Below are 25,846 nucleotides of genomic sequence, written 5' to 3'. Positions count from 1 at the left end.
ATAAAAGGGAAAAAGGGAGTTTACAAGATTGTATGTTATATAAATTGGGCGATATACAATCATGTCTTTTGATAGTATTTTGATTCCTTACAGGCGGACCTGGACGACCGCGGGGTCCTTGAGGGCCCTGAATGAAAAAAAAGAGATAATAAAAATGTCTCAGTAAGATTACTTTAAATCTTCATGTATTACTTTGCAATGAAATGTAACTCGATTCAAATATTAAAGTAAATGTAAATGGGCCGAATTAAATAGGAGCTATTTCTCAGTACACTGTAGGCCATTTATCTCCTGATAAATGTATTTGTATTTATAAATGTGTATTTATAAAGCTATTCCGTGTTGTTGTTTTTAAATCTACAATACCTTCTAAAAGAGGGCAACCCAATAAGACTGGATAAGCAATTTTATTTTATTTTTCTTTCCTTGTATATATTTGGAGGTCATTTACAATTGATTAATTAAATTATATCAGAGACACGGGCAGCAAGCATTTTGCATAATCCCCAGTCAGTTAAAATGTTACTCTAAAACAATTCCATGCCCTACATCCTTAATTTATTATCAGTGCATAACTAATGCAGCTGTCAGATGCAACAGTCTGCAAATCTATTTTACAGTAGATAACATGTATTGCCTACAGAAGGACAAATACTTCCCAAATATGCAAGCTTCCTAAACAAATGAATTTGCATTGCTGTTGAAATAATGTCAGACTTGAGTAATTGTGCTGTACTCATACTGTGCCATAGTACTTTTTTTTCTTCCATTAAATTGTATCCAATTCTTGGAGACCACCTGGAGAAATCCCCGCACTTTTCTTAAGTTTTTCAAGAAGTGGTTTGTCATTGATTATTTTCTAGGGCTGAAAGAAAGTGCCTATACCAAGGTCACCCTAACTGGCTTTATGGCCAAGGTGGGACTAGAACTCAGAGTTTCCCAGTTTCTAGCCTGGTGCCTTAAACCAGTGGTCTCCAACCTTGGCAACTTTTAAGACTTGTGGACTTCAACTCCCAGAGTTCCTCAGCCAGCTTTGAGGAACTCTGGGAGTTGAAGTCCACAGGTCTTAAAGTTGCCAAGGTTGGAGACCACTGCCTTAAACCACTATACCAAACTGCCTCTTATATAGTACATAAACAGGTACTTAAAGACTTATATTAAAAAGCCTAAAAATGTTGCACAAGTCGTTAGATAAAATATGTACTGGGTTGTAATAAATAAATCCACTCATAGAACGAATCCTTCCACCACCGCACCCAACCATCCAGGCAGAACGTATGAAGATTCTTGCATTAGAAGCAAAATGTCTTCTTCCTCAAGAAAAAAAATATATAAGTCCAGTTGCCTTTTGAAAAAGCACTTTTGAAACCACTAGTATGTCATGTCTATGTCAAAACAGGATGCCTTTAAATGATGAGTCTTTCCTTTTAAAGCCAGCTCTTTCTTCAAGAGCTGAATGTAGCTGACATTGTAATATCTTCCTCAGAAGAGCAATTGAGTAGTCAGGATGAGAAAGAACAAGGGATCTTTTTCAAAAGCTGAGCTCTGGAGTCAGAGGGGGAACTTTGGTTTTTTTCTTTGGTTGCATTAATTTTGCATTTAATCCACATTTTTACCCATCTCTAAAATTTAAGAAAAAATAGCTCTGGAAGACATGATTGATGGTGTGCCATTAAGTCAGTGTGAATTCATAACTCATGACCACATAGATTTTTCTTATGACAATGTGTCCCCAATGTGGTCCTTCAGTTCTCTCAATGGTATACTCATTGTTGGAAGGTATAGGGGAATGTTGTACTGTAAGGATGATAATGGAAATAAACAAATTTCAGAGCAACTACCTTCTCTGAAATCAGCCCTTATGCCAACTATTGCTTTTAGTGAAGCTCTGATGACAGGGTAGAAAGATGACAATTTCCCTCTTAAAATGTGGGGTGAAAGAAAAATTCCAGCGATCTTGAGGTAAAAAATATGTTTGCAAAGAAGTAATAGCAGGCTTCTTTCAATGTTGCATTTTATTAGCTTAGCAGAGCCATAAAAGGCATAGTATACTTAATAATATAAAATGTAGGACATGCAGGAATTCAGAGACTCCACTGATAAATGTTCTCACTTTTCAAATTCCAACGTCAGACTACTGCATGTATTAACCTAAGTTTACAATATTTCCCTGCTACGTGTAGGATTGCTCTTATAAATCTGCTTAAATTCCGCAAGGACCAAAATAAAAATTGTTGGTGAAAGAATTAAAATATGAATTTCTTTTAACAACATAGTTATGAAGATAATAATGCTTCAATAATTCATTTAATTGTCCCGAAGATGCTTTTTCAAAAGCTAACTGGATTTTCTTTGTTTTTCCTTGAAGACATTTCTCTTTTAATCCAAGAAGCTTCTTCAGTTCTGAAGAACTGAACTGAGAACTGAAGAAGCTCCTTGGATAAGAAAAAAGTGCTGAGAAAGCATCTTTCGGACAATCATGACCTGGATGACTAAGAATTTCTATACACAGCTCATTTGATTGTTAGCACAAAGGCCTACAATTTTTTCATATGCTTCTACAGGCAGCAAATATGTTTTAGTTTAATTATGTTACATTATTTTTATTCTGGATTGGGGAATCCTAAATTTATCACAGCTGAGCCTAAACTAAATATTCTCAGTTCCTCGAGATGGCTGAATAGGAACACAAGTTCCAAATTGCTTTTGTTCTCACCCTACATAATAAATGTTCTTTGATTGCTTATCAATTCATAGAAAGAAATGGAAGCTGTTTAACAAATACTTTTCTACACCACTTTAAGAAAAAAAAAACTTGTTCAAAAGTAAATAACAACAGGAGCTAGGAAATCTTTTCCCCCATCCTCAAAATAATACAATCAGATGTAGTGCAGAACTGAATGAAATTCTCTTAATGGTTTTCAACATAATTGGAAATAAAAAAAATCTGCTCTTGTGAAGGCTACACAAATTGCTTTGTGCTGCCAAGAATTTATGTGTAATTCTTCTCTGACAAATCTCATGCAAAGAATGTCAAGATGGAAGAAAGAGTCTAATTGCCATGACCAGAAGATTAAATCATACTGATGCGGATTTTCCCCTGCAGCTCACTGGAAATACCATTAGCGAGGTTAGGAGTTTATGTCAGAGTAATTTAATGTAGTTCAGCAGATAAACAACAAAAGTATCTTTAGACACTGAACAAGTACAATACAATGAAATGCCTAAAGCTCCAGTCTTATATGTGTGTAGTAGAAAGAAATACAACTGACAATAATGGGCTTAAGCCATAGAACTGTCTGTTCTCATCAGGACTAGAAAATAGTATTTACAGGACCAGTGCTTGTTTTGAAAGTTGCCATGAGTCTGAACATGATTAATATTTCTAGTTTTCTCTTGCATGGGAAAAACATTATTGATAATATCTAATATCTGATAGGAAATCCCTTATGGAAAAAGTGAAAAATGAGCTTGCGATTTATGGGTTTAAAAATCAGAAAGGATAGTATATGTAAAGAAGGAAATTATGATGTAACTTTAAAAGACAGGTTAAAATACAAATGTATTTATGATCATTATAAAAAAGATTGGAACCTGCTTTTATCTTTTTGAAACTTTCTTTTTTGGTTTTTTTCCTTATTTGTATTAGTCCTTATGTTTTTGTTTCTTTTTAATATTTGTATTGCTTTTTTCTTGTCAAAATTTCTTCAGTAAAATTATATTAAACATTAACATATTAAAAGCATGTAAAGTTTGCTTTGTTGCCAACTAATTATCAACTTCCAACATTTAGAATTGAAGGTGACAGATGTGACATATGAAAAAAAAGCATTATTTGTCCATAAAAGATATAATAATAAACAGATATCAATAAAGTTACTTCATCAGGGTTGGCCTAAAACGTTGGGATCAGCACCAAGCATATGCTGATTTCATACTTAGGCATTCAAAAATTCTTTGTAATTTATTTGTGCGTATATTCCAATGATAGCTCACCCTTTCTTCTAAGAGATCATGTAGGGATCTTGCCTCATTTATCCCCATAATTTTGAGCTAGCTTGGCGTGAGAGTGAATAAATGGTCACAACTTACCCAATTAGTTGCATAGTCCCGATACCTTCTCTGCTGTTTTATATTGGCTTGCAGCACACTGAAGACATTTTGATTACTATGAGAATTGCATTGTACCCCAGTAAATGGCTTACATGTTGTGTACTGTTGGACTTAATCTTTGGATTGAGTGATTTAATAGTACTGCAATCAGAAAGTCAACCAACCATTTGTCTAATAAAATGATTGCAGTAAGGGTCAGAGTAGACATTGGAATTAAAGGCAGATTTTTTACTTTTACTTTTTTATGGCTTCAGTTAAGAAACCTGGAAATTGGAAGTTTAATGTTTACGTTAGAGATATTTAATCTCTTTAGACATTTCTAAGGTTTTCTGGACAAAGTAGGAACACTTACATATTCACAGGAATTGGGCAGAATGTAGCATTTTAGACTATTCCTGCATAAATAAAAAGACGTTTCTCTTTCCCAAAGCTAGTGGAGTTATTAGCAGGAAGGCCTACAAGTCATAGAGTATATGCTTTATACAGGACCCAATCTGGCTCAGTAACCGGGACGAGAGGATTTGTCTTCTGAGCTTTCGGACTCATACTAGAGCCCACCTTCAGGGAACTTCTCTCTAGCAGAGTGTGTGCTATTCTGTGTGCCTGTGTGCATTTGCAATGCCTGTTGTAAGTGGCTTTTTAGATGTTTGGATGAAGAAGGGCTCCTGCATGAGTCCGAAAGCTTAGAAGACAAAACCTCTGGTCCTGGTGATCGACCCAGATTGGATCCTGCAATATTATCGTGGGAGATACATGCTTTAATCTCAAAAGGTCCTACAGTCTGTCAGTTCCAGGAATCCAAAAATGTATAGCTGGTACTAATATACTCACTTAAGAACCAATAGTCTGACTTTGTACAAGATATTATACATTTCCTAGGTTTCTTTCTTTTCATGAGTTGCAATATAAAAATGTAACGCAAAAATGTTAAAAAAAAATCTCTGCTCCATCTCTCTGATTTTTCTAAACAAGAGTAAGTGAATTTTATTGACCCGTCTGATGTGCTCTGATAGAAATGGGCTTGTTCTGTATTCTTTTGCACAGGACACACCATCACCAGGAAGTATAGGGAAAACATTTTAACTATTCAACTATGATACCTGGATACTGGGTACATTTATTATTTATTTATTTATTTATTTATTTATTTATTTATTTATTTATTTATTTATTTATTTATTTATTTATTTATTTATTATTTGTCTTGTATGCCGCCCACTCCCGGAGGACTCCGGGCGGCTCACAAAAGACAAGGGAAAGGAGGGGAACAAGACAAAGACAACATATTAAAAACAAAACCAACATTCACAATTTCCGTGGAGGTAGATGCTTCTCAGCTCCCCCCAGCCTGCTGGAACAGCCAGGACTTGGTGGCTTTGCAGAAGGCCGGGAGGGTAGTAAGGGTCCGGATCTCAACAGGGAGCAGGTTCCAGAGGGCCGGAGCTGCAACAGAGAAGGCCCTCCCCCGGGGAGTCGCCAGCCGACATTGGCTGGCAGATGTACCATATACCACTCAGAGTTGATAATGACTACAGTGATATACAAAGCCAGCCAACCAGTCAGCCATGCAGCGGCAAATAAATCAGTCCAATCTTTTTGTTTAAAAGTTTGCTTACACTAAATAAAAACAAAACTTTCATGCTACTATACTAATAACATGCATACCACCTGTTGTGTATCCACTTTGCTTTGGTGAGCCAACACTACTAGACAGGAGGCCATGTACTCGTACAAAATATCAGCCAGCCAAGAGACAATTTAGAACCACTGCAGTATGATATATAACCTGAAAACATATTTCAGTGCTTTGCTCAACACCCCTACATATATCCATAATCCTCTCCACAAAGAATGAATACTGGTTTCACTTACAATTTCACCTCTGGATCCCTTTTCTCCTCTTTGTCCCTGGGAAAAAATGTAATTACATTAATCTTTTGTATCCTCCATCATTTGCTTTCAATCACACTGAGATGTACACATTTCTAAGCACTTACATGAAAAAATGCATCAACATTAATTCAGCTGTATGTACATTTACTTTTCTACTGGATGAAAATTAATAACTTTGTAAACAGTTAAGAGTATTATACTATAGCTCAACGAATAAAAGCTTCCAAGGAATTTTACATAGCATGTTTTCTTTACATAAACCTTTCTGTTTTTAAAATGTGTCTTAATTCAGTTTATAGGTCAGTATAATTCTGTTTGCCGTATTTCACCTACTGTATGTTTAGTATAAATCTATGGCAAATCATAATAATTACAAAGAAAGATAAAAAAATTGTTCAGTCATTGAGGCACTTCCAACTCTTGGGACCCATCATACTATCAGGCTTCAGCTGCCAATAATTGCTTCTGTTGGCTATTTTGGTGATTGTCTTTTGTTTTTCTAAGTATCAGTCTTTTTCAACAATCCTTGACTTCACATTCTATGTCCAATGTATTTAAGCTTGAACGTCATTACTAATGCTTGCAGTGAGGACTCTAGAGTTTGTATTGAGTTCTTTTGTGACTGAATTGTCAACAATTTTCTCTAACACTACAATTCTTTTTTTGTGTTTTTTTATTTGGAATTATTATATTGCTTTTTTTACCTATGTTTAGTGCTTAGAGTCATTAATGTGAGAAGGGCATCAGTTGAATAACATTAATACATTCAAAGGCATCCGTTATTCTTTGTTCAGTTTCTAATACTTTTACAGCTATATATTACACTTGGGAAAACCATGTTTTGACAATACAAAATTGCCAGTTTTAAAATACAGCTAGATCTCTGAAATACTAGATAAGCTAAATAAATATGGGGAAAATATACAGCCTTGGTGAATTCCAGTTTCAATGCTGAAGCATTTAGATGCTCCATATTCTGATCTAAGTGCTGCTGTCTGGTCATCATACAAATTTTTAAATAAACTGATGAGGTGGCCTGAATGATATGCTCATGTTTTTAAGGAATATATATGACTTGTTGTAGTCTACATAATTGTAGTCTAATCAATAAAACAAATCAGAAGTCATTCTAAAACTATCCACTGAATATTCACAAGTATTCCTGCCTTTTGAATCGACTTTGTACATTTCACAATTCTTGTTTCATGTCTGCATTACAAATTCCAGAGAATTATTTAATAATAATTACATTATTTAACAGTCTGTGTGATAAACAAAACGTTTTAATAATTTGAGAATGTTACTAGCCTCCTCAAAGGGCTTTTTAGGTGGCAAGGATATTGGGATATAAATGGATATTTTTCCAGTCGGTTAGGCTCTACCATGTCTTCCATTATGATTATGTGCTATTAGGTTAGCCATTACTCTTGAAATCAACTGGTTTTTCTTCAACATTTTTGTTAGTGATATTTTCTATAGTTCATAGACACTCATTTCAACATCTTTGGGGTTTTTTTGGGGGGGGGGTGTATTTCAAGATATTTTTCATTATGCAATCCTTAACATTACAAATTTCAGTATAGAATGCTTCAAGTCCATCTACTCTATTAGATTTATTCCAGGGGTGGGTTTCAACCGGTTCGCAGCGGTCCCTGCGAACCGGTTGGTCGCCGAACCCAGAAGTAAGTAACTTCCGGGAATGGCGAAGGGCGTGCCCGCCCGCCCGCGGTCCTTACCCGGTTTTGACGAGTTTTGCGCTTCCACGCATGCGCAGGATGCATACAGCGCCTGTGCGATTGTCCAGGAGCAGCTGGAGCGTCGCGCAGATGCTAGTACGCATGCGTGCACCGCGCGCGTGCACGAGGATGCCGCCGGCCCCGTTCCAACCGAACCGGTTGGAACGGGGCGAGAAACCCACCCCTGATCTATTCCTTACCTTATGCCCATATTATGGAATATCGCAGTGTACCATTTGTTGGTCTGATGAATTTGCTTTCTTTAGTTTAAATTGTAATTTTACAAGAAATTTGTGATCTGAGCTGCAGTCAGAACCACATCTTGTTTTTGCACACAGAATGGAGCTTTTCCAGATTTGACTGCTGTTTACCTACTGAGTTTGATTTTGGTGCTTCTTCTCAGCTAATGTATTGAGGTTTTTTTTAATTTATTGGAAGGTATTTGCTAGAAATGTTGACTTTTCTTGGCATATTCTTTATACGTCTGTAAATCAAGGTAATTTTTCCCATTGTTCCAAGTATATTTCACTTCTAACCTAGAATTCTAATTTACTATAACTACTGTATTATGCTTTCTTCTGATATTATGTCAACACAGTGTTTTAAGATACCCTAAAACTGTTGGCTTCTGTTGCCTCTGCCTCTATGGTTATAGCATAGATTTGATCACTATAATAGTAATTGGATTGATTTGTTCTGAAACTAAACTGAAATTATTTATAAATTGTCTGCAAGCATTTTGATTTGATTTGATTTTGATTCCTTTTTGTTAACAGGTAAGCCAGTAATGTATGAAGTAGGTCTCATTCCTTCTAACCTTTTGCAGACTGATTTCCAGAATACCAAAGTTTGATCTTAACATCTGTCCTCTGAAAACATAAATTTGCCTTGATTCATGGTTCTGTCATTCTATTTATCAATTGTATAAAACCTTTAGAAAACGTTTATTTAGCTTCTGGACATATCAACAGCTGCATCCAGTATTAATCATACTTGCTTTCTGCTATTGGTTTGTTTGTTTGTTTATTCATTTCCTGTTTTTATTATTTTTATAAATAACTTAAGGTGGTGAACATAGCTATTTTCTCTTTCTTCCTAATTTTTCCACAACAACCCTGTGAGGTAGATTGATCTGAAAAAGAATAACTAGTTCAAAGTCAGCCAGCAGGCTTTCATGTCGAAAGCAGGACTAGAACTCATAGTCTCCTGATTTCTAGTCCAATGCCTTAACCCCTACACCAAACTGGCTTTTCCCAGTAGCTTCTGATTTGGGGATTCATATTCCAGTATTATTTTAACATTGTCTTGTTACGTTTTGTTACATTGAATATAAGGTTAATTAAAATGTTACGTATATAAATTACACAAATAATTTTCAGTTTATTAAGGATATATCTGAATGGTTCAGTACTATCCAAAGCATAAAACATAATTAGGACTCTCCTATAGAACTGATTTATACATGTGTATTTTTTCCTGCTAAAAATAAACACTTATCTGATTTTTAGAACAGTTAATAAAATTTCCATATATTTCAACTTTTTAAATAAATATTCCTTGGCATCAAAAATGTTTATGAACTAAGGACAACATATCTTAGAAAACATAGAGAAAGCATTACGTGTAGGAATAAAAAACAAAGGGAGATTTAAAATCGTGATGAGGTACACTTACAGTTTTGCCAGCTGGACCAACAATACCTTCATAACCTACAGGGCCTGTGTTTCCCTAAAAACCAAAAGGTAAATAATTTGTAGAGCAATAACTGAATGCAAATGTCCTTATGTAAACTTCATGTTATGTCATACTTTTATTTACATTCCATTACCAAACAAATATATTCTGGGTACAAAATAAATGTACAATGCAAATTTAGTTTAACTCATTTTTATTTTCATATTCTGCTTTGCATTTCAGGGGGGCATTTATGAAATTTTGAATAATGTATTAAAGGTAAAGGAATTTGACTTCTGTTTATTTAAAACAGCAAGCATTACATTTCATGTATACATTTTGTGTTTAGATTAACAGAAATCTCATATATAGTATGCTGCAAGCTGTAATTTAAGTAAACAAGCAAGGTCACCACTCATTTTTTCTAACGAAGATATATTGCTTTACAAAACAAAAATAATACAATTTTATAAAGTTATTTTGATTATTTCTTTTACTCAAATATTTTTCCTTGTATGCAAAGATAAAGATATGTACTACTTTATTAGGATATTGCTGTCTAATTCTACAGTCCAGTTCTCCCTAAAATTAAAAAAAAAAGAATTTAAAAAAATCAGTAAAACAATCAGAAGTAAATGTATAAAACCAATACTAAAAACTAAGATTAGTCCTAATAAAGTTTTAAAGACTATGTAAAATATTCAAGGAGGAGGCCAAGTATATTTTGTGCAGCAGGAAAAGACTTGGTCTATGTAACAAAAAACTTTTTTTTCCTTAATGATAAATTCATTACTAATAATTGTTTGGGAAAAGCTCAAAGTTATATAGCAATAGCGCTTAGACTTATATACTGCTATATAGTGCTTTACAGAACTCTCTGAGCAGTTTACAACTTCAGCATATTGCCTCAACCATTTGGGTCCTCATTGTAGCGATCTTGAAAGCTGAGTCAACCTTAGTCAGGATTGACCTCTCGGCTGCGGGCTGAATTAGCCTGCAATGCTGCATTCTAACCACTGTATCACCAGGGATCTTATCTGCTAAGCATGGTAATTTGTGTACATATGAATGAGGTAGAAGAACTTTGATGGATCTGAACTAATGGTGGTTGGACCTTAACTGAGAAGGTCTGAACGATCTGGGAGAAACATTGAAAGATTTATTTCCAAGTGAAGTATTTTGGGAAACCATGATTAAAGAGGCAAGAAGGAGCCAGTAGAAGGCCATCTGCTCACTCCAATCAGATTTTCCTAACAGCTTAAGATAAGGAATGTAGTGATTGTAAGATGTGTAATTCTGAGACTAATTAGGATATTCAGGATTACTTTATTTTGTGCAATGTAACTTGCTTCATATATGTCACTTCTGTAATTGTTTCCTGATAAATGGAATTAGATTTGGGACCTACTTCAGGTATAGATTTACTAAGATGTTGTCTTAATTATGTCTGAGTTCAATAGCAGAAAGGAGAAGCTTCTCAGGACAGATGGACGGCTTTACGTTTACACCAACTGATTCAGGAGTGTCCTAACTCTCGAATGCCAATCAACCTCCTGCTTCTTCACAGTCCTACAAGACCTATGCCTGTGACAGCTAAAGTTTGACTTGTTAAGAACACTCCCATGTGGTATCTGCAAGAATTAAACTCTGATGGTAGAGAAAGAACAACTGTAAAAAGGCAAACATAAAATTTTGGTCATGCTAAACTATTTAGAAAAAAATACAATCAGATTCAAAAGATAGATTAAAAACTTGTATACCTATATCTTACCCATATCTAAGACAGCATCTTTAGCAATTTATCTTGAAATAGGGGGAATGTGGTTCAGGTACCCATAATTTTAAAATGACCGTGATTGTTTATTTTGGTTTTAAACCTACTGAGAAGACTGATTTTTACAGAGCTTTATCTGAATGTTTTCTCACTTTTCTTTGGAGAGTCTCAACTCTGATCAGCAGATATTGCCCATTTAACCGCCTTCATCAGCTGTTTTTAAAAAGTTCTAGTAGACATTGCCATCTGGTGGCCAGAACTAATGTTTTTTTTTTCCCAAATATAAAATTTGGTCAGCTATTTTGGTTCGAGAAGAAGAGAATATTTGTAGCTCGTGGAGTCCTCAGTGCTCTCTGAGCTTGACTAAATCCAGAAACTGGTAAAGAATTCCTGGAAGCCTGGATCTCTGACCAATCAGCCATCAATAAGCGCATAAGCAACATTTACATATCATTCATAAGAGAAAACAAAAAATTAAAAAGGAAACAAAAAGACCAAAATACCTTGCCAGCAATCAATACCCATATAAACAAGGATTAACACCATGATTAATACCAGACCAACAATCAAGCAGTAAATAATAACCCATCAAGAATCTACCAACTCAGATAAGCAATCAAACAGTAAACAACAGCTTAATCAAGGAACTACTAAGAAGAAAACACTTTCACTAATGCTAACTGGGCAAGTCACTATATAGAGAGAGCAAACCCCACTCCCTTCTAGCACTGAAGATATTTTCTAGTTGAGTAATGCAACATCTTCAAGAAAACAACCAAGCTCACAGAGCACCAAGGCTCTACTAAGATATGTTACTCAACCACAGCAAGAGCAACACCATAGGTCCATCTTGTACTTTTGGCATTAAGAATGCTTGGGCTCATGCAAGGCTTTGGTACATCAGAGCTGCAATAAGATAGACAACAGCTTTAGTGTTTGATTTGTGTCACTGCTTCTAATTAGCAGTAGATAGCAATAGCAGTAGACTTATATACCGCTTCATAGGCCTTTCAGGCCTCTCTAAGCGGTTTACAGAGAGTCAGCATATTGCCCCCAACAATCTGGGTCCTCATTTTACCCACCTCGGAAGGATGGAAGGCTGAGTCAACCCTGAGCCGGTGAGATTTGAACCGCTGACCTGCTGATCTAGCAGTAGCCTGCAGTGCTGCATTTAACCACTGCGCCACCTTGGCTCAATTAAGTTGTTTATGTTGATTTTAGACACATATTGATTATGACCGTAGCTTGCTTACAATTGACTGGTCTGATGTGAATAGCTGTAAACAAACAAATAAGTCTTGATATTCATATAAATAGGAAGGAACTACTTACTATTTCACCTATTGGGCCTTTTGGTCCCAAAATTCCAATTAAACCATGATCACCTTCAGGGCCCTAAAATATAATGCAACACTATTTATTTATTTTTTGTCCAAATGTACAACAATTGGATAAAAATCACAGATACTAAAAAAACCAAATATAATATACAGTATATATAAATATATACATTAAGAAATAAAGAGTATTATTCAGTGGCCTCATGTACATAGCAATAGCAATAGCAGTTAGACTTATATACGCTTCATAGGGCTTTCAGCCCTCTCTAAGTGGTTTACAGAGTCAGCATATCGCCCCCCACAGTCTGGGTCCTCATTTCACCCACCTCGGAAGGATGGAAGGCTGAGTCAACCTTGAGCCGGTGAGATTAGAACCGCTGAACTGCAGATAACAGTCAGCTGAAGTGGCCTGCAGTACTGCACCCTAACCACTGCGCCACCTCGGCTCTTGTTAAAAAGAGAGACAAAAGACACCTGAGCCCTCACACAGGCCCAAGTGTTGGGCTTCTCATTCCATATCATCTTTGACTGGAATCTTCCATTTAATTCCATTCGTCTTAAAGATGCTTAATATTTATTTAAACTGGTCGCAAAGAAACCACATACCTTGGGACCTGGAAATCCTTGAAATCCCATCATACCTTGATCTCCAAATTCTCCCTGTAATATTTGCAGACAAAAGGATTAATATTTTGGAACGACATCTTAATAGATACTTTACATGCCACAGCAGATACATACGGCGAGTCCTTTCTGGCCAGGAAGTCCTAGTGGGCCTTGATCACCTTGTGTCCCTGGACGTCCTCTTCTACCTTGCTTTCCTGGATGTCCCCGAAGCCCTTGTTCACCCTGCAGCAAGCCAGAACGAGAATGAATACGTCTTCTCAGAGAGAGAAAGAATGCCATCAGTCTTCCCAGTTATACTAGATAGGAAACAGACCAGATGACCTACTTCTACTCTGCTGTAAACTACATTAACAGAATCTTGCAAGACTGAAAGTACAAATCTCCCACCATTTCCTTTACAACCTGAGCAGTTGGGGAGGGTCCCATTTTGAGGTTCTTTTCCCACTCATTATGCAGGTGTGGGGTGTTTAGTCTCTTATCTGATAGCAATAGCAATAGTTAGACTTATATACCGCTTCATAGGGCTTTCAGCCCTCTCTAAGCGGTTTACAGAGTCAGCATATTGCCCCCAACAACAATCCGGGTCCTCATTTTACCCACCTCGGAAGGATGGAATGCTGAGTCAACCCTGAGCCGGTGAGATTTGAACAGCCGAACTGCTGAACTGCAGTCAGCTGAAGTAGCCTGCAGTGCTGCATTTAACCACTGCGCCACCTCGGCTCTCGGCTCGGATCACTGTTCCTTAAGAATCATTGCTTTGCCCAACTTCCCAGTGTCTTTCTCGCATACCATTACATTAGCAAAGAATCTTTTTGTTATTAATAAAAGCAATTAAAATAATTTTTAAAAAGTTTATGCACAACTTGGCTTTTACTGTATTATTTCATAAGCCACCCCAGGGCATGTTGGAGTGTCTTATAAACTTATTTATTTTTACTTTGTATATTTATATAGCTGCCCTCTTACAAACACATTACTCTGGGTGGCGCACAACACAACAACAGTTGCAAACTCCATAACAACCTAAAAACATCAAAAACCCCAAAGTACCTTTAGTCCCGGAAGGCCAGGGCTTCCTGACAAACCTGGTGAACCTTTTGGTCCATGACTCCCAGGATATCCTGCTAGTCCAGCTATTCCTGGGCTTCCTCTAGTACCCTTGACAAACAAAATCCAGTTAAACAGAGTCCCTTAAGTCAGCCATCCCATTTATTTTTTAGCAGAGGACACATACAAGCTTTAATATATTCAGAATAGCCACTATTATTTCATATATAAATTTGACTAGCCATATTCACATACTGTGATGCTACCCCCCTGAAATAATAATGCCATTACAATAAGCACCATGTGCAATGATGATGTTACCTAAAATATCAGTACAGCAGAAAGAAAGCAGCATAAATGAATACTAACTCTGTAAACTAGTTTCTAATTCAGAAATTCATTCACACATTTCACAAAGCTGCAAACGTCAATATCAAACTAACTGCCGTACTTACACTGGTCAGAAATTCCACCAACATAACAAGATAAAGATGGCTCCAATTAAGACAAAAAAGGAGTTCTTGAAGCTGACCTTATTGTAAAATGTTAAGGTGAAAACATGAAAGGCATTGCTTGTGTTCCCATTGTAGCACGTTCTGTTTTTATGCATTAATGAATTTTTGACACAGTTGTTTCCCAGAGGAAAATGGCTGGCATTATTTGAGTGGGAAGTGACATCTGTAGGGAAATACTGACATTCTATTCTTGTCTAAAGTTTGCTACTGCACATTACTGATGATGCAATTTTTTACTTGTAAATGTGTTTTTATTTTCCATTTCCATTTTCGTACAGTCACATATATACTGTGCAGAACCGGGGCCATATGACATTAAACAATAATCACAGCCATTCCTCTTGTCAATAATACCCCCCAAAATAGAAACCCAATGTACCTCTTCGACCCTCCATACACCCTTTCTTTCGCCCCCCTCCAACTTTCCATCTTCCCTCCATCATTCCCCTCTACCCTACTTCCCCTCCCCCTCTACCACTCCTCTCTCCCGATACACTCCCTCCCTTCCTTCTCACCCTCCCTCCAATCCTCTCTCCCACCCTCTCTACCCCTCTTTCTTCTATCCCTCTACTCCTCCTTTCGGTGTATTTTTACTATCAATATATTCAGCTTGACCTATTTTTACACTGGAATTAAAGAGCAACAGTATACAAGTGCAATCGCGTTACTTTGAAATTTAACACATGCTATATATCCCCCCTCCCCCCTAAGACCCCACCTCATCAGACCCCACTGATGATGCAATTTTTTAAAGACCTCCAACATCAACATTGGAATAAAACTAGTTCAACTGTTACTCACAGGAAGGCCATGCTGTCCAGGTAAGCCTGGTTTTCCAGGATTTCCAGGTACACCTTCTGGTCCAGGGTTGCCAGTTACACCTTTCTGACCAACAGGGCCAGGTTCACCCTGAAATAAATGTGATTCTGTTTGAAAGGTTTACACCATCTAGATCTAAGTAATGCCACTGACAATCTGGCATAGTCAATAACCAATGTTATAGTAGCTCAGGTTGATAATATGGGATTGGGTTTAGATTTGCTTACTTCATTTCAGCTAAATTTCCTCTCTGAATGTACGTACCAGGGGTGGGTTTCAACCGGTTCGCGGTGGTCCCTGCGAACCGGTTGGTCGGCGAACCCGGAAGTAAGTAACTTCTGGGAACGGCGAAGGGCCCACCCGCGCGCCCGCGCTCCATACCCGGTTTTGACGAGTTCTGCGCTTCCACGCAAGCGCAGGACGCATACAGCGCCTGCGCGATCCTCCAGGAGCAGCTGGAGCATCGCACAGACGCTAGTACGCATGTGTGCGCTGCGCGCGTGCATGCATGTGCACGCATGCACCACATACCTGCGCAAGGACGCCGCCGGCCCCGTTCCAACCGAACCGGTTGGAACGGGGCGAGAAACCCACCCCTGGTACGTACTCTTAATAAAGTCAGGCTGCAATTCCAAAAATACATTTCAAGGATAAGCTACATTTTATGGAGCTTACTTTTATATTAATATTTCAAGATTGCGATATAAAAATATTTCATTGTACATTTCCATAGATTAAGGACATTCTATTTGATTTGCTATTTATCTTTCACTGATAATCTGTCTGTCTGCATAAAATAACCTAAATGTATCTATATCTGTATTAGTCATAACTTAAAATAGAATCACTTGATCGATCAATTTACTCACAGGCATTCCAGGTTTCCCAGGCTGACCACTTGATCCTTTTTTCCCATTAGGACCCTATAAATGTATTATTAAAATATTTATTAGGTCATAAACTATATAAGCTAACAATCAGTTAGGATTCTGAATTTTCCCATCATATTTTTTATTATTTGTTTATAAAATTTATAGGCCATCCATCACCTCAAGTTAATTCTGGGCGGCTTACAGTCATTAAAAATAAAACTATATCAACTAAAACAGAAGTAATTTAAATATAGAACACCAATTAAAAGATGGCAGGACGGGAGCAGGATGGGGGTGGGCGGGGGAAGTGGGATCCATTGTTAATCAATCAACCACCTCCACTGTGAAACTCTCCCATTGGGGCCCAAAACTAGCAGAGCCAGATCTTTAGACTGCTCCAGAAATTCAGGAAGGTCAGGACCAACCTCACATCAGGGACAAGATATTCCACAGGGCAGGTACAACGTCAAAGAAGGCCCTTTTCCTGGATCCTGCCAGACAGACTAACTAGGCTACTGGGGTCCACAGCCTGCCTTTTTTGCCAGCACAGGAAGAGACGGCCAATCCCAGTGGGATGAGATGGTCTCTCAAGTAGCCTGGACCCATACCATGAAGGACTTCAAAGATGATTACCAACACTTGAATTGCACTTGGAAGCAGACTGGCAATCGATGCAGCTTGAAGACCAGTGGTATTCCATGGGCCATTCTTGGGGACCCAAGAACTACCTGGGTCACCGCATTCCGTGCCATCTGTAGCTTCCGAATGCTATCCATGGGTAGCCCCATGTAGAGCGCTACTTTCACTAGTCCATCCATGAGATGAATAAGGGCTGAATGACTGAGTACATTCTTAGCACTACTTAGAGATTATGAGCTGACTATATATTCTTTAAGACGTTTATCCATTTACCACAAAACACTTTTTCTATTGAGAGGCATGCTATTGAGACATGCAACTTAATAAAATGTGTTTTGCTTTCAGTCTAATTGTGATATATCTTCAGAAAACAATTCTACTGAAGCAAAAGTCAGTTTAAAGTGGGAGTTTGGGAATACAACTGTCATTATAAGAGCAAGCTTGCTATAATTATTTAAAAATCAATTGAACTATTATTTAGAAATGAACTGCTTATATTTGTTTCTTTGGAATTTGCCCAATACATCAAGCAGAGATCATTTATGGTAAAATCTGTATTTTCTCTCCAAACAGATTCAAGTGGATTTTTACTGTAGTCATAATTCAGAGAATGCCAGAGCCTTGTAAGTTTACAGATAGACTTATATACCACTTTACAGTACTTTACAGCCCTCTACAAATTACTTTGGCTCCTCATTTTTCAAATAATATTCCCTAAAATGAAACATGACTTTTTTTCATATGTACCAAAGTTTTAAAATCCTTCTAAGGGTTAGAGCAGAGACATGTTATTGTAAACAAAAGCAAATTAAAAGATCTGCTTAGGAATCAGAGTTTTGTTGTGTAGTTCTTTGGCCACTATAAACCTGGATTTGAGATCTGGCTTCTGGAGTAGATTTCCTTCCTTTTAAAAGCACAAAATAGCCAGGAAAACAAGGAAATTGGTACCTTCACCCACTCCCAATCTTACAAATGAGCAGGCTTATCCTTAGGCAACAAATAGGAAATTCCATGGTGTCATTAAGTTTTGAATTGCCTCTATTGGAGCGAGGTTTAGCTATGGATCATACCCAACCTACCGTCCAATTCCTATTTGGAATATTTTTGGTTTTATTACAAAAGAGGCAGTCTCAACAATAAATCTCTTTGTTATACTACTAAAGTGATGTGTTTATTATTTATACTTATTTTATTTGCATAATCTTCTATGTTATTTTTGCATTCTGTTTTACTTGCTTTGCCCCGCCGTAACTTTTATATCTAAGTTAAATTTCTTCCTCCTTTTATCTATTTTTCCATTGTCAAACCTTTTCACTTTTCTTTTTGATTTAGTTACACTAGAATATTGCTGATCTGTATTACCACCGGTTTGGTCTTTGTTGGTTGAATCCCCTTCCATATCCTGTCCTAGGCCCTTCTTTCCTAGATCCCTTTTTCCTGGCTTTAAGTAGGGTATCACTGATGATGGTATTCACATTCAGGCTGGGGCAGTTTAAAAACAGAGGTGGTGGCAGATACTTAGGCAAGGAGTATGTCCTCTATTTATCCGGTCAGAGGGATTCATGGAGGTAAGTTGGATACATGGGGAAAATGAATATGCGGGAGTCATTATGCAAATGATGCCATAACTCATTCTTCTCATTTTGACATCATCATGGCTTATTCTGGATGTAGTTGCACTCAGTAGCTTCATCAATACAGTTTATATCACCCTAAGTTCTAGGGATGAGAATAGACTTACAATATAGCAACTAAGATAACAAAGTATTTATAGACTTTAAAGCAGGGGTCCCCAACCCCTGGGCTGGGGACCGGTATTGGTCCGTGGCCCATAGGGAACTGGGCTACACAAGCAGCAGGGCAATTGTGCAAAGCTTTATTTGCACAAGTGCAGGATTATGTTACCCACGGAAAACCATCCCCTGCCCTTCCCCTTCCCCGGCTCTTACTCCCACCTCCAGTCTGCAGAGCCAAAAAGATTGTGGACTGCTGCTTTAAATCACTGAATAACTTTAATTTTGAGTTTTTTTCACTAAAAATTTTCCACTTCCTACTTACTCGAGATCCTCTTTCTCCTTTTGGTCCTTGCTCACCCTGTTCACCCGGCTCACCCTTTGGGAAAAGAAAACGGTAATATAGATCATGTTTGTGTCATATCAAACCTGAGGGTAAATGGAGATTTTCTCACTCACTTTGAAAAAAATATATGCAGAATTACAAGGTACTTTATTAAAGACTTACTGGTGGCCCTTGTTGTCCAATAGCACCTCTAAGTCCTGGGAATCCTGGGTGACCCTAGAGATAAGAGAACCCATTCTTGATTAAAGAAATTTCCTTTTTTTTCTTTCAAGAGTGTAAATTCTAAAAAGCTTTAATTAGCTTGCTTTAACTGATGGCACAAGAATAGCAATAGCAGTAGACTTATATACCGCTTCATAGGCCTTTCAGGCCTCTCTAAGCGGTTTACAGAGAGTCAGCATATTGCCCCCAACAATCCGGGTCCTCATTTTACCCACCTCGGAAGGATGGAAGGTTGAGTCAACCCTGAACCGGTGAGATTTGAACCGCTGACCTGCTGATCTAGCAGTAGACTTATATACCGCTTCATAGGCCTTTCAGGCCTCTCTAAGCGGTTTACAGAGAGTCAGCATATTGCCCCCAACAATCCGGGTCCTCATTTTACCCACCTCGGAAGGATGGAAGGCTGAGTCAACCCTGAGCCGGTGAGATTTGAACCGCTGACCTGCTGATCTAGCAGTAGCCTGCAGTGCTGCATTTAACCACTGCGCCACCTTGGCGCAGCACCTCACTGAAATAACTTTCAAATATATCTACTAACGTAGATATAGAGAATAGTGGCAGTACAAATCAAAAGGCAAACAATACCATTCAAAGGGGGTATTACAAATACACACACACACACACACAAAACTTTGACATAGTATGTTAAGATCTATTTACACACACACACACACACACACACACACACACACACACACACACATTTCTTTACACTTTACCACACAAAACATTTGTGTCTCTTATTCCAGTGTATTCTTTAAAATCTTGCCATTTTTGCTTGTTGATAAGTCTAAAATCTATTCTGCTAGATCCCTTGTGGTATCTACAAGATCTTTCTGCTTTTATTAAATGGATGGAACCAACTTTTGCAGCATATGCTCTGCCCTCTTTTGCTGTGAGGGTAATGTGAAATCCAAGCCTTTCTAGTCCAGGTTCTGTATGATGCTGACATGAATATGATATTGGTTATCAAAAGAAAAACAAAGACGTTTTAACCTTATTTCTTTCCCAGTTCCCAAATCTTGTTATTGATTTGATTTTGATTTGATTTTATTAGCATTTATAGGCCGCCCTTTTCCCTGAGGGGACTCAGGGCAGCTTACATAAAATAAGGAAGGGAGGGTACAAGACAATAAACGCAAAACAATACATAAAAGTAAAATAGTAAACAACATTCATTCATCATTCGGGTGGGGACAGATTATCTTTATCCCCAGGCCTGACGGGATAGCCAGGTCTTGAGGGCTGTACGGAAGGTCTGGACGGTGGTGAGGGTACGAATCTCCACGGGGAGATCGTTCCAAAGGGTCGGAGCTACTACTGAAAAGGCTCTCCTCCGTGTGGTTGCCAGTCGACACTGACTGGCAGATGGAACTCGGAGGAGGCCTAATCTATGCAATCTAATTGGTCGCAAGGAGGTAATTGGCAGGAGGCGGTCTCTCAAGTTCGGTTTCTAAGCATACATTCTGATAAATTGATCCTGAATTCTCTGTAGGGTTTAGTTTTAAGCACAATTAGTTGCTATGCTTTCCAATATTTTTTCCAATAATAAATTTTTGATCTGAATTTATTTTCAAGAGATATTCAGATACATGTACAAGAGAGTCATGTTGCTGTATGTTCACTGCAAGTAACATGTACATAAACACCAAAATAAGTTTTACCATGTAACCTATGTCACCAGGTTCTCCTCTCTCTCCCCGTTCACCAGTAGGACCCTAGAGAAATAACCATAAAGAATCCAGACTGTTTAAAATTTCATTTGAAATACAGTTAGCGCATATTTTTTATTTTTTATTTACAAAATAGCATATCTCGGGGGGGTGGGGAGGGAGGAAGGAAGGAAAAACAAGATGTTAGCAAATTCCAAAACACTGCAAAGCATCACTGAAATTTAATTTGTTATTAGTTCTACAGAGCTGAAAGAATATATAACCACACGATTTAAAGTGCTGTCTAAAAAGACTTAGGTTTTGAATCATTCATGCTCAAACCTAAACATTTCAAACTGAAAAGTAGAACTGGTTAGGGTTTTTACAGTGGTTGCTAGAAAGTTCAAGGAAATGACTCCTCATAATAATAATTTGAATTTACATAGAACGTTAAAGCAACTAAGTGATTCACATTATCTCATACAATATATTTCTGCTGTCTAACATCTTTATATACAGAGTAATATTGTCTGCATACAAATGGATAATCAAAACCTATAATGGATTAGTTAAATCCATCAATGCGTTTACTAGTTCCTACATCAGTGAGATAGCTCCTATCTCTTCAGTGTTTTCCTTTATTACTTTCAGTCCAGACTGAAAATCAACACAGTGTATAACTAATATTACTACTAACCTCTAAACCATAGTCTAAGAACCAGGGGTTGCATCAATAGAGTGTGTAGTGCAAGCATATACATGCATATTTTAGAACAAAATTGAATCTGTTTATTCAAAGTTGACTGTAATTTTCTGGCTAAAGAAAGACCTACTGGTTCACCTAGGGGCCCAGGTGGTCCTAGCATTGAGCTGTCTTCCCCAGGGTAACCCTATAAGAAAAATAAAATCAATTGTTTATTGGTCATGAAGTCTAATTTTTTTTTGTAAAATACATAAATTACGTATACTTTCTTTTTTTAGTATATGTGTCATAAACTATGTTCAATTTATATATCGGATTGAGTGATAGCAATCTGCAAAATAATGATTTCATAACTTTTTTTAAAAAAAAGAACTATGAAGTTATTACATACAGTTACCTACAATATAATTATATCAGTGGTGGGTTCCGGATCCCGTTGCAACCAGTACGGTGCAACGGGGCCCGGTGTCCATCACATGAAAACGTGCAGCACGCGCATGCATCCTTACCTCCTGCAATGCTCCGCGACGCTCCAGCTGCTCAGCGGAGCGTCGCGCAGGTGCCGTACGCTTCATGTGCAGAAGGGCTGAAGAGCTCAAATACCGGTAAGGAGCTCAGGCAGGAGGGTGGGCCCTCTGGAGCCCTGTACCAGTCGTAACCCACCACTGAATTATATGTATGTCTATTTGAAAGTAAATCCCATTAAGATTGATGAAACTTACTCTCAGTAGCATAGAAAAATATACATTTTCTAATTTTTAAAATTCTTTGATATAGATTGTTAAAACCTATTTACACTATTAATAAAAAAGTTATAGCTGAGTTTTTAAAACACTGATTAAATGTATTTTGTAAAGTCATAATTGACTTATACAATAGATAAAAATATTTTCAGCAACAGTTGCTTTAGTTAGCTGTTGTGGCCCAGCAGGAGCCGTTGGAGCTGCCACCAGACTCCGACAGCGAGGGGCCCTATGAGTCGGCTCTGGAGGATGTGGAGGACCCTGGACAGGCTTCCGACTCCGAGCAGGGCGCAGAGAGACTGGTTGGCCACCAGGTCATGGGGTGGAGGCAAGGGAGAGTGATCCAGAAGCCAGTGATTCTGGACGCATGCCATCGAAAAGCTACTAGGCGTCAGGAACAATTTTGCAATTACAGGAGGTGATTGTACTCAGCTGGTGGTCATTAGGCTCCTCTCCAGACTATAAAAGCTACTTGTGCACATGGCCGTCTTTGTAGAAGTCAACACAGGATTGAATGTCGGAGGACAGTTCTGTGAGCTTGGCAGGCTGGATTGCTGCCAAGCCTTATCTGTGTTTATTGCTGCCTGAGTTTGTCTGAGTTGCTGCCAAGGTCCTTATCTGTTTGTTTGCTTGGCTTTCAGCCACCGAGGTTTTGGTGTTTTGCTAATTAAAGTACATTCCAGTTAAGCTTGTCTTGGCATTCGTTACTGGACGGAGGAGGGGTTCAGAACAGTTAGCTAAATGCTAGTTTTGAGTCTCCAATGCTAAATCTTTGTAAACCAGTTTTTTTATTCAGAGTTCATATGCTTTCCAAGTAAAACTGCTTTATCATTAATGTCAACATGTAAAGGTAAATTTATATGCACATCCCTTCAAAAAACTCTTTAAAGCTACACGTTCTCTTTTAATGTGGGAATTTTATCAAAGATCCACAGAAATTTATGAAGCTTTTAAAAAGGTAGGAATTCCATATGCAACTTTGAAATGTCATGCCAGCAAGCAAGGTGATTGAAGTTTGCAGAAGACAAACGATCAGGAATGGAAACACCGGGATCAATTTTAAAAGATTTGTGGCTTTAAAACTCTAAATGATTCAGACTAGAGTATCTGAAGCTTACTGGGAACTAAACGAAAGATAGTTCTCAGTAATCAAATTTAGAAACCATATGAACTGCTTCATTTCAAGTTGATATCAGGGTGATAGATATTACAAAATTGCTCACAAATTCTTACTCTAGAAAATACAAAATTCTCTGCCTTTCAGAGAATTATTAAGACAATTTTTATTTTTATTTATATGCTATTGTTCTTCACTCATAGCAGTTCTTCATTTCAGGAGGAAGGAATGGCAATTGTGTGATGTTTTTATGTCATGTATTTAATGGAATTTTCTAAATACTACATTTAGAACTACATATATTGCATTTTGAATGCAATATAATCTAAAACAGTGGTTCTCAACCTTTTCTTGAACATGACCTGCTTTAAATACCTTTTGTGGCCATGGACCATGGCCACGGATACCCCCTTCCAAAACTTTACTCAAGATTTAATATTTCTTCAAGCCTTCATAGACCCCCTCTAACATCATGGCCCCCAGGCTCTGTGGAACACAGGTTGAGAACCACTGGACTAAAAACATTGAAAAATCCCTTAAAAACTGTTATAAAACACCGTTTCTGATTTATAGAGCCAGTCTGATGTGGCTAAAGCATTAGGCTAGAAATCTGGAGGTCTAGTCTTGCCTTGGGCATGAAGCTAGATGAGTGACCTTGTGCCAGTCACTTTCTCTCAGCCCTAGGAAGGAGTCAATGGCAAATAACTCCTGAAAAATCTTGCCACGAAAACTGAGGGACTTGTCCAAGCAGTCTCTGAGAATATGACATGATTGAATGGGGAGAAAGATGGTAAAGGTTTCTACTAATACAGCATCGAATAACAAGGGATTCATGAGAAATTGAATAGTGGTGACCAAGCCTATTTATTACTTTGCAAGACAAATAAAAGCAACAATTTATTCACCCTGCCGTTGGACACCTTCCTAAGACTCCATTAACTTTTCATGGGCAGAAGCTGCAGAGCCAGATAAAGTCGACAGCTTTAGACTTCCAGTGCTATGATATCTGCTGCAGTGAATGATTAAATGATTAGATTTATCAAATTCTTCAGGTTATATTTTTAATGAAATGAAAAAAAATTAAGGCTCATGCAACAATGCTGACAAAATCTGTGACTCTCTATGGTTTCTAGCCAAAAGAAATTTGTCAGTAAATGCAACAGTTTCATCCTCTCCTTACTTTCTCTCCTTTGGGTCCGGGAGGGCCAAGTGCTCCTGGTGGACCTTGGTGACCCTAAGAAAAATATGTGTCATGCAATATCTGCAGTTAAAAACAAAAACACAAGTAACAAAAGAAAAGTAACAAAATACTTTTCTGCACAGAGTGGATTTTTTTAAAAAAATCATGATTTGTATAATCAGAGTTGCTTTGTGGTGAGACGAGACACAAATACATTTAATTAATTAATAAAATTAATCTACCCAGACATATTTTTTCAAGGCTGATGGAAATTAAGCATACAATTATTGATATTTCATAGTTATATTTATCTATTTACTTATCCAATTTATATAGCCAACTATCTCTCCAAGAAAGCCACTTTGGGGTGCACAACAAAACTAAATAGTCAATAAATACTTAAAAGTGTCATCATTATTAAAACATTAAAAACCATAAAAAGTATTTAAAAAACCAAGCAAGAAGAAATATCAGAAAAACGGATGTTAATGATTATGGAGCCACCTAACTAGTTCATCCATTCCTTGGAGGCCCTAGGCCTACTGGCCTAACCACGACTTAAGGGATTTTTGGAACTTGGAAGAGATGAGGCCAACCCTCACTTCAGTAGAGAGAAATTCCACAGCACATATGCCATAGCAGAAAAGTTCCACCATCTAGGCCCTGCCAAATCTAGTTCCCTTGCCAATGCTGATGAGGGTTTTAAAAAAATCTAAACACTTCTGAGAAATATTCTGAAAAATTATATGATCCATGATTTCCATAGCTGTTTTCAAATGGATACACTTATAATTGTTGAAAGCCAAAACTAGCAATCTCAAGAAGTTTAAGAAATATGGAATCAATAAACAATAGCCAATCGCCGGCCATAAATACATCAATCAAACAATAGGAAGGCGCCACATAAATACGACTCATAGAATAACCCAATGTGCATTGTGCAATAGAAAAAAGTTCCCTGAAGATGGGCTCCAGCACATGTCCGAAAGTTTGGAAAAGTAAACCTCTAGTCCTGGTGACCGACCCAGATTGGATCTTGCAACATTATCCTGGGACATGTACATATTTGCTTTCATTCATTAGATAACAATTATCATAAAA

The 25,846-nt window shown here is 37.6% G+C and overlaps 1 protein-coding gene across 1 annotated transcript in view; it reads right to left on the bottom strand.

Moving 5' to 3' along the window:
• Positions 1-25,846, bottom strand: part of COL24A1 (collagen type XXIV alpha 1 chain) — a 155,693-nt gene that overhangs the window by 8,896 nt on the left and 120,951 nt on the right. The window contains exons 41-54 of the mRNA XM_087719353.1: positions 24,746-24,799; positions 21,836-21,892; positions 21,015-21,068; positions 19,291-19,344; positions 19,108-19,161; positions 16,408-16,461; positions 15,521-15,628; positions 14,208-14,315; positions 13,272-13,379; positions 13,137-13,190; positions 12,523-12,585; positions 9,417-9,470; positions 5,986-6,021; positions 92-127 (exon numbers count right to left, since the gene is read on the bottom strand). Coding sequence (XP_087575479.1) covers positions 92-127; positions 5,986-6,021; positions 9,417-9,470; positions 12,523-12,585; positions 13,137-13,190; positions 13,272-13,379; positions 14,208-14,315; positions 15,521-15,628; positions 16,408-16,461; positions 19,108-19,161; positions 19,291-19,344; positions 21,015-21,068; positions 21,836-21,892; positions 24,746-24,799 — 894 coding nt within the window. The remainder of the gene's footprint in view (positions 1-91; positions 128-5,985; positions 6,022-9,416; positions 9,471-12,522; positions 12,586-13,136; positions 13,191-13,271; positions 13,380-14,207; positions 14,316-15,520; positions 15,629-16,407; positions 16,462-19,107; positions 19,162-19,290; positions 19,345-21,014; positions 21,069-21,835; positions 21,893-24,745; positions 24,800-25,846) is intronic.

The sequence above is a fragment of the Thamnophis sirtalis genome, unplaced genomic scaffold, assembly GCF_051295495.1.
Source record: "Thamnophis sirtalis isolate CommonGarterSnake01/CBP01778 unplaced genomic scaffold, rThaSir2_p1.2 scaffold_7, whole genome shotgun sequence".
NCBI lineage: Eukaryota > Metazoa > Chordata > Lepidosauria > Squamata > Natricidae > Thamnophis > Thamnophis sirtalis.
The sequence above is the reverse complement of the archived record's forward strand: the minus strand, read 5'-3'. Positions and strand labels throughout refer to the sequence as shown.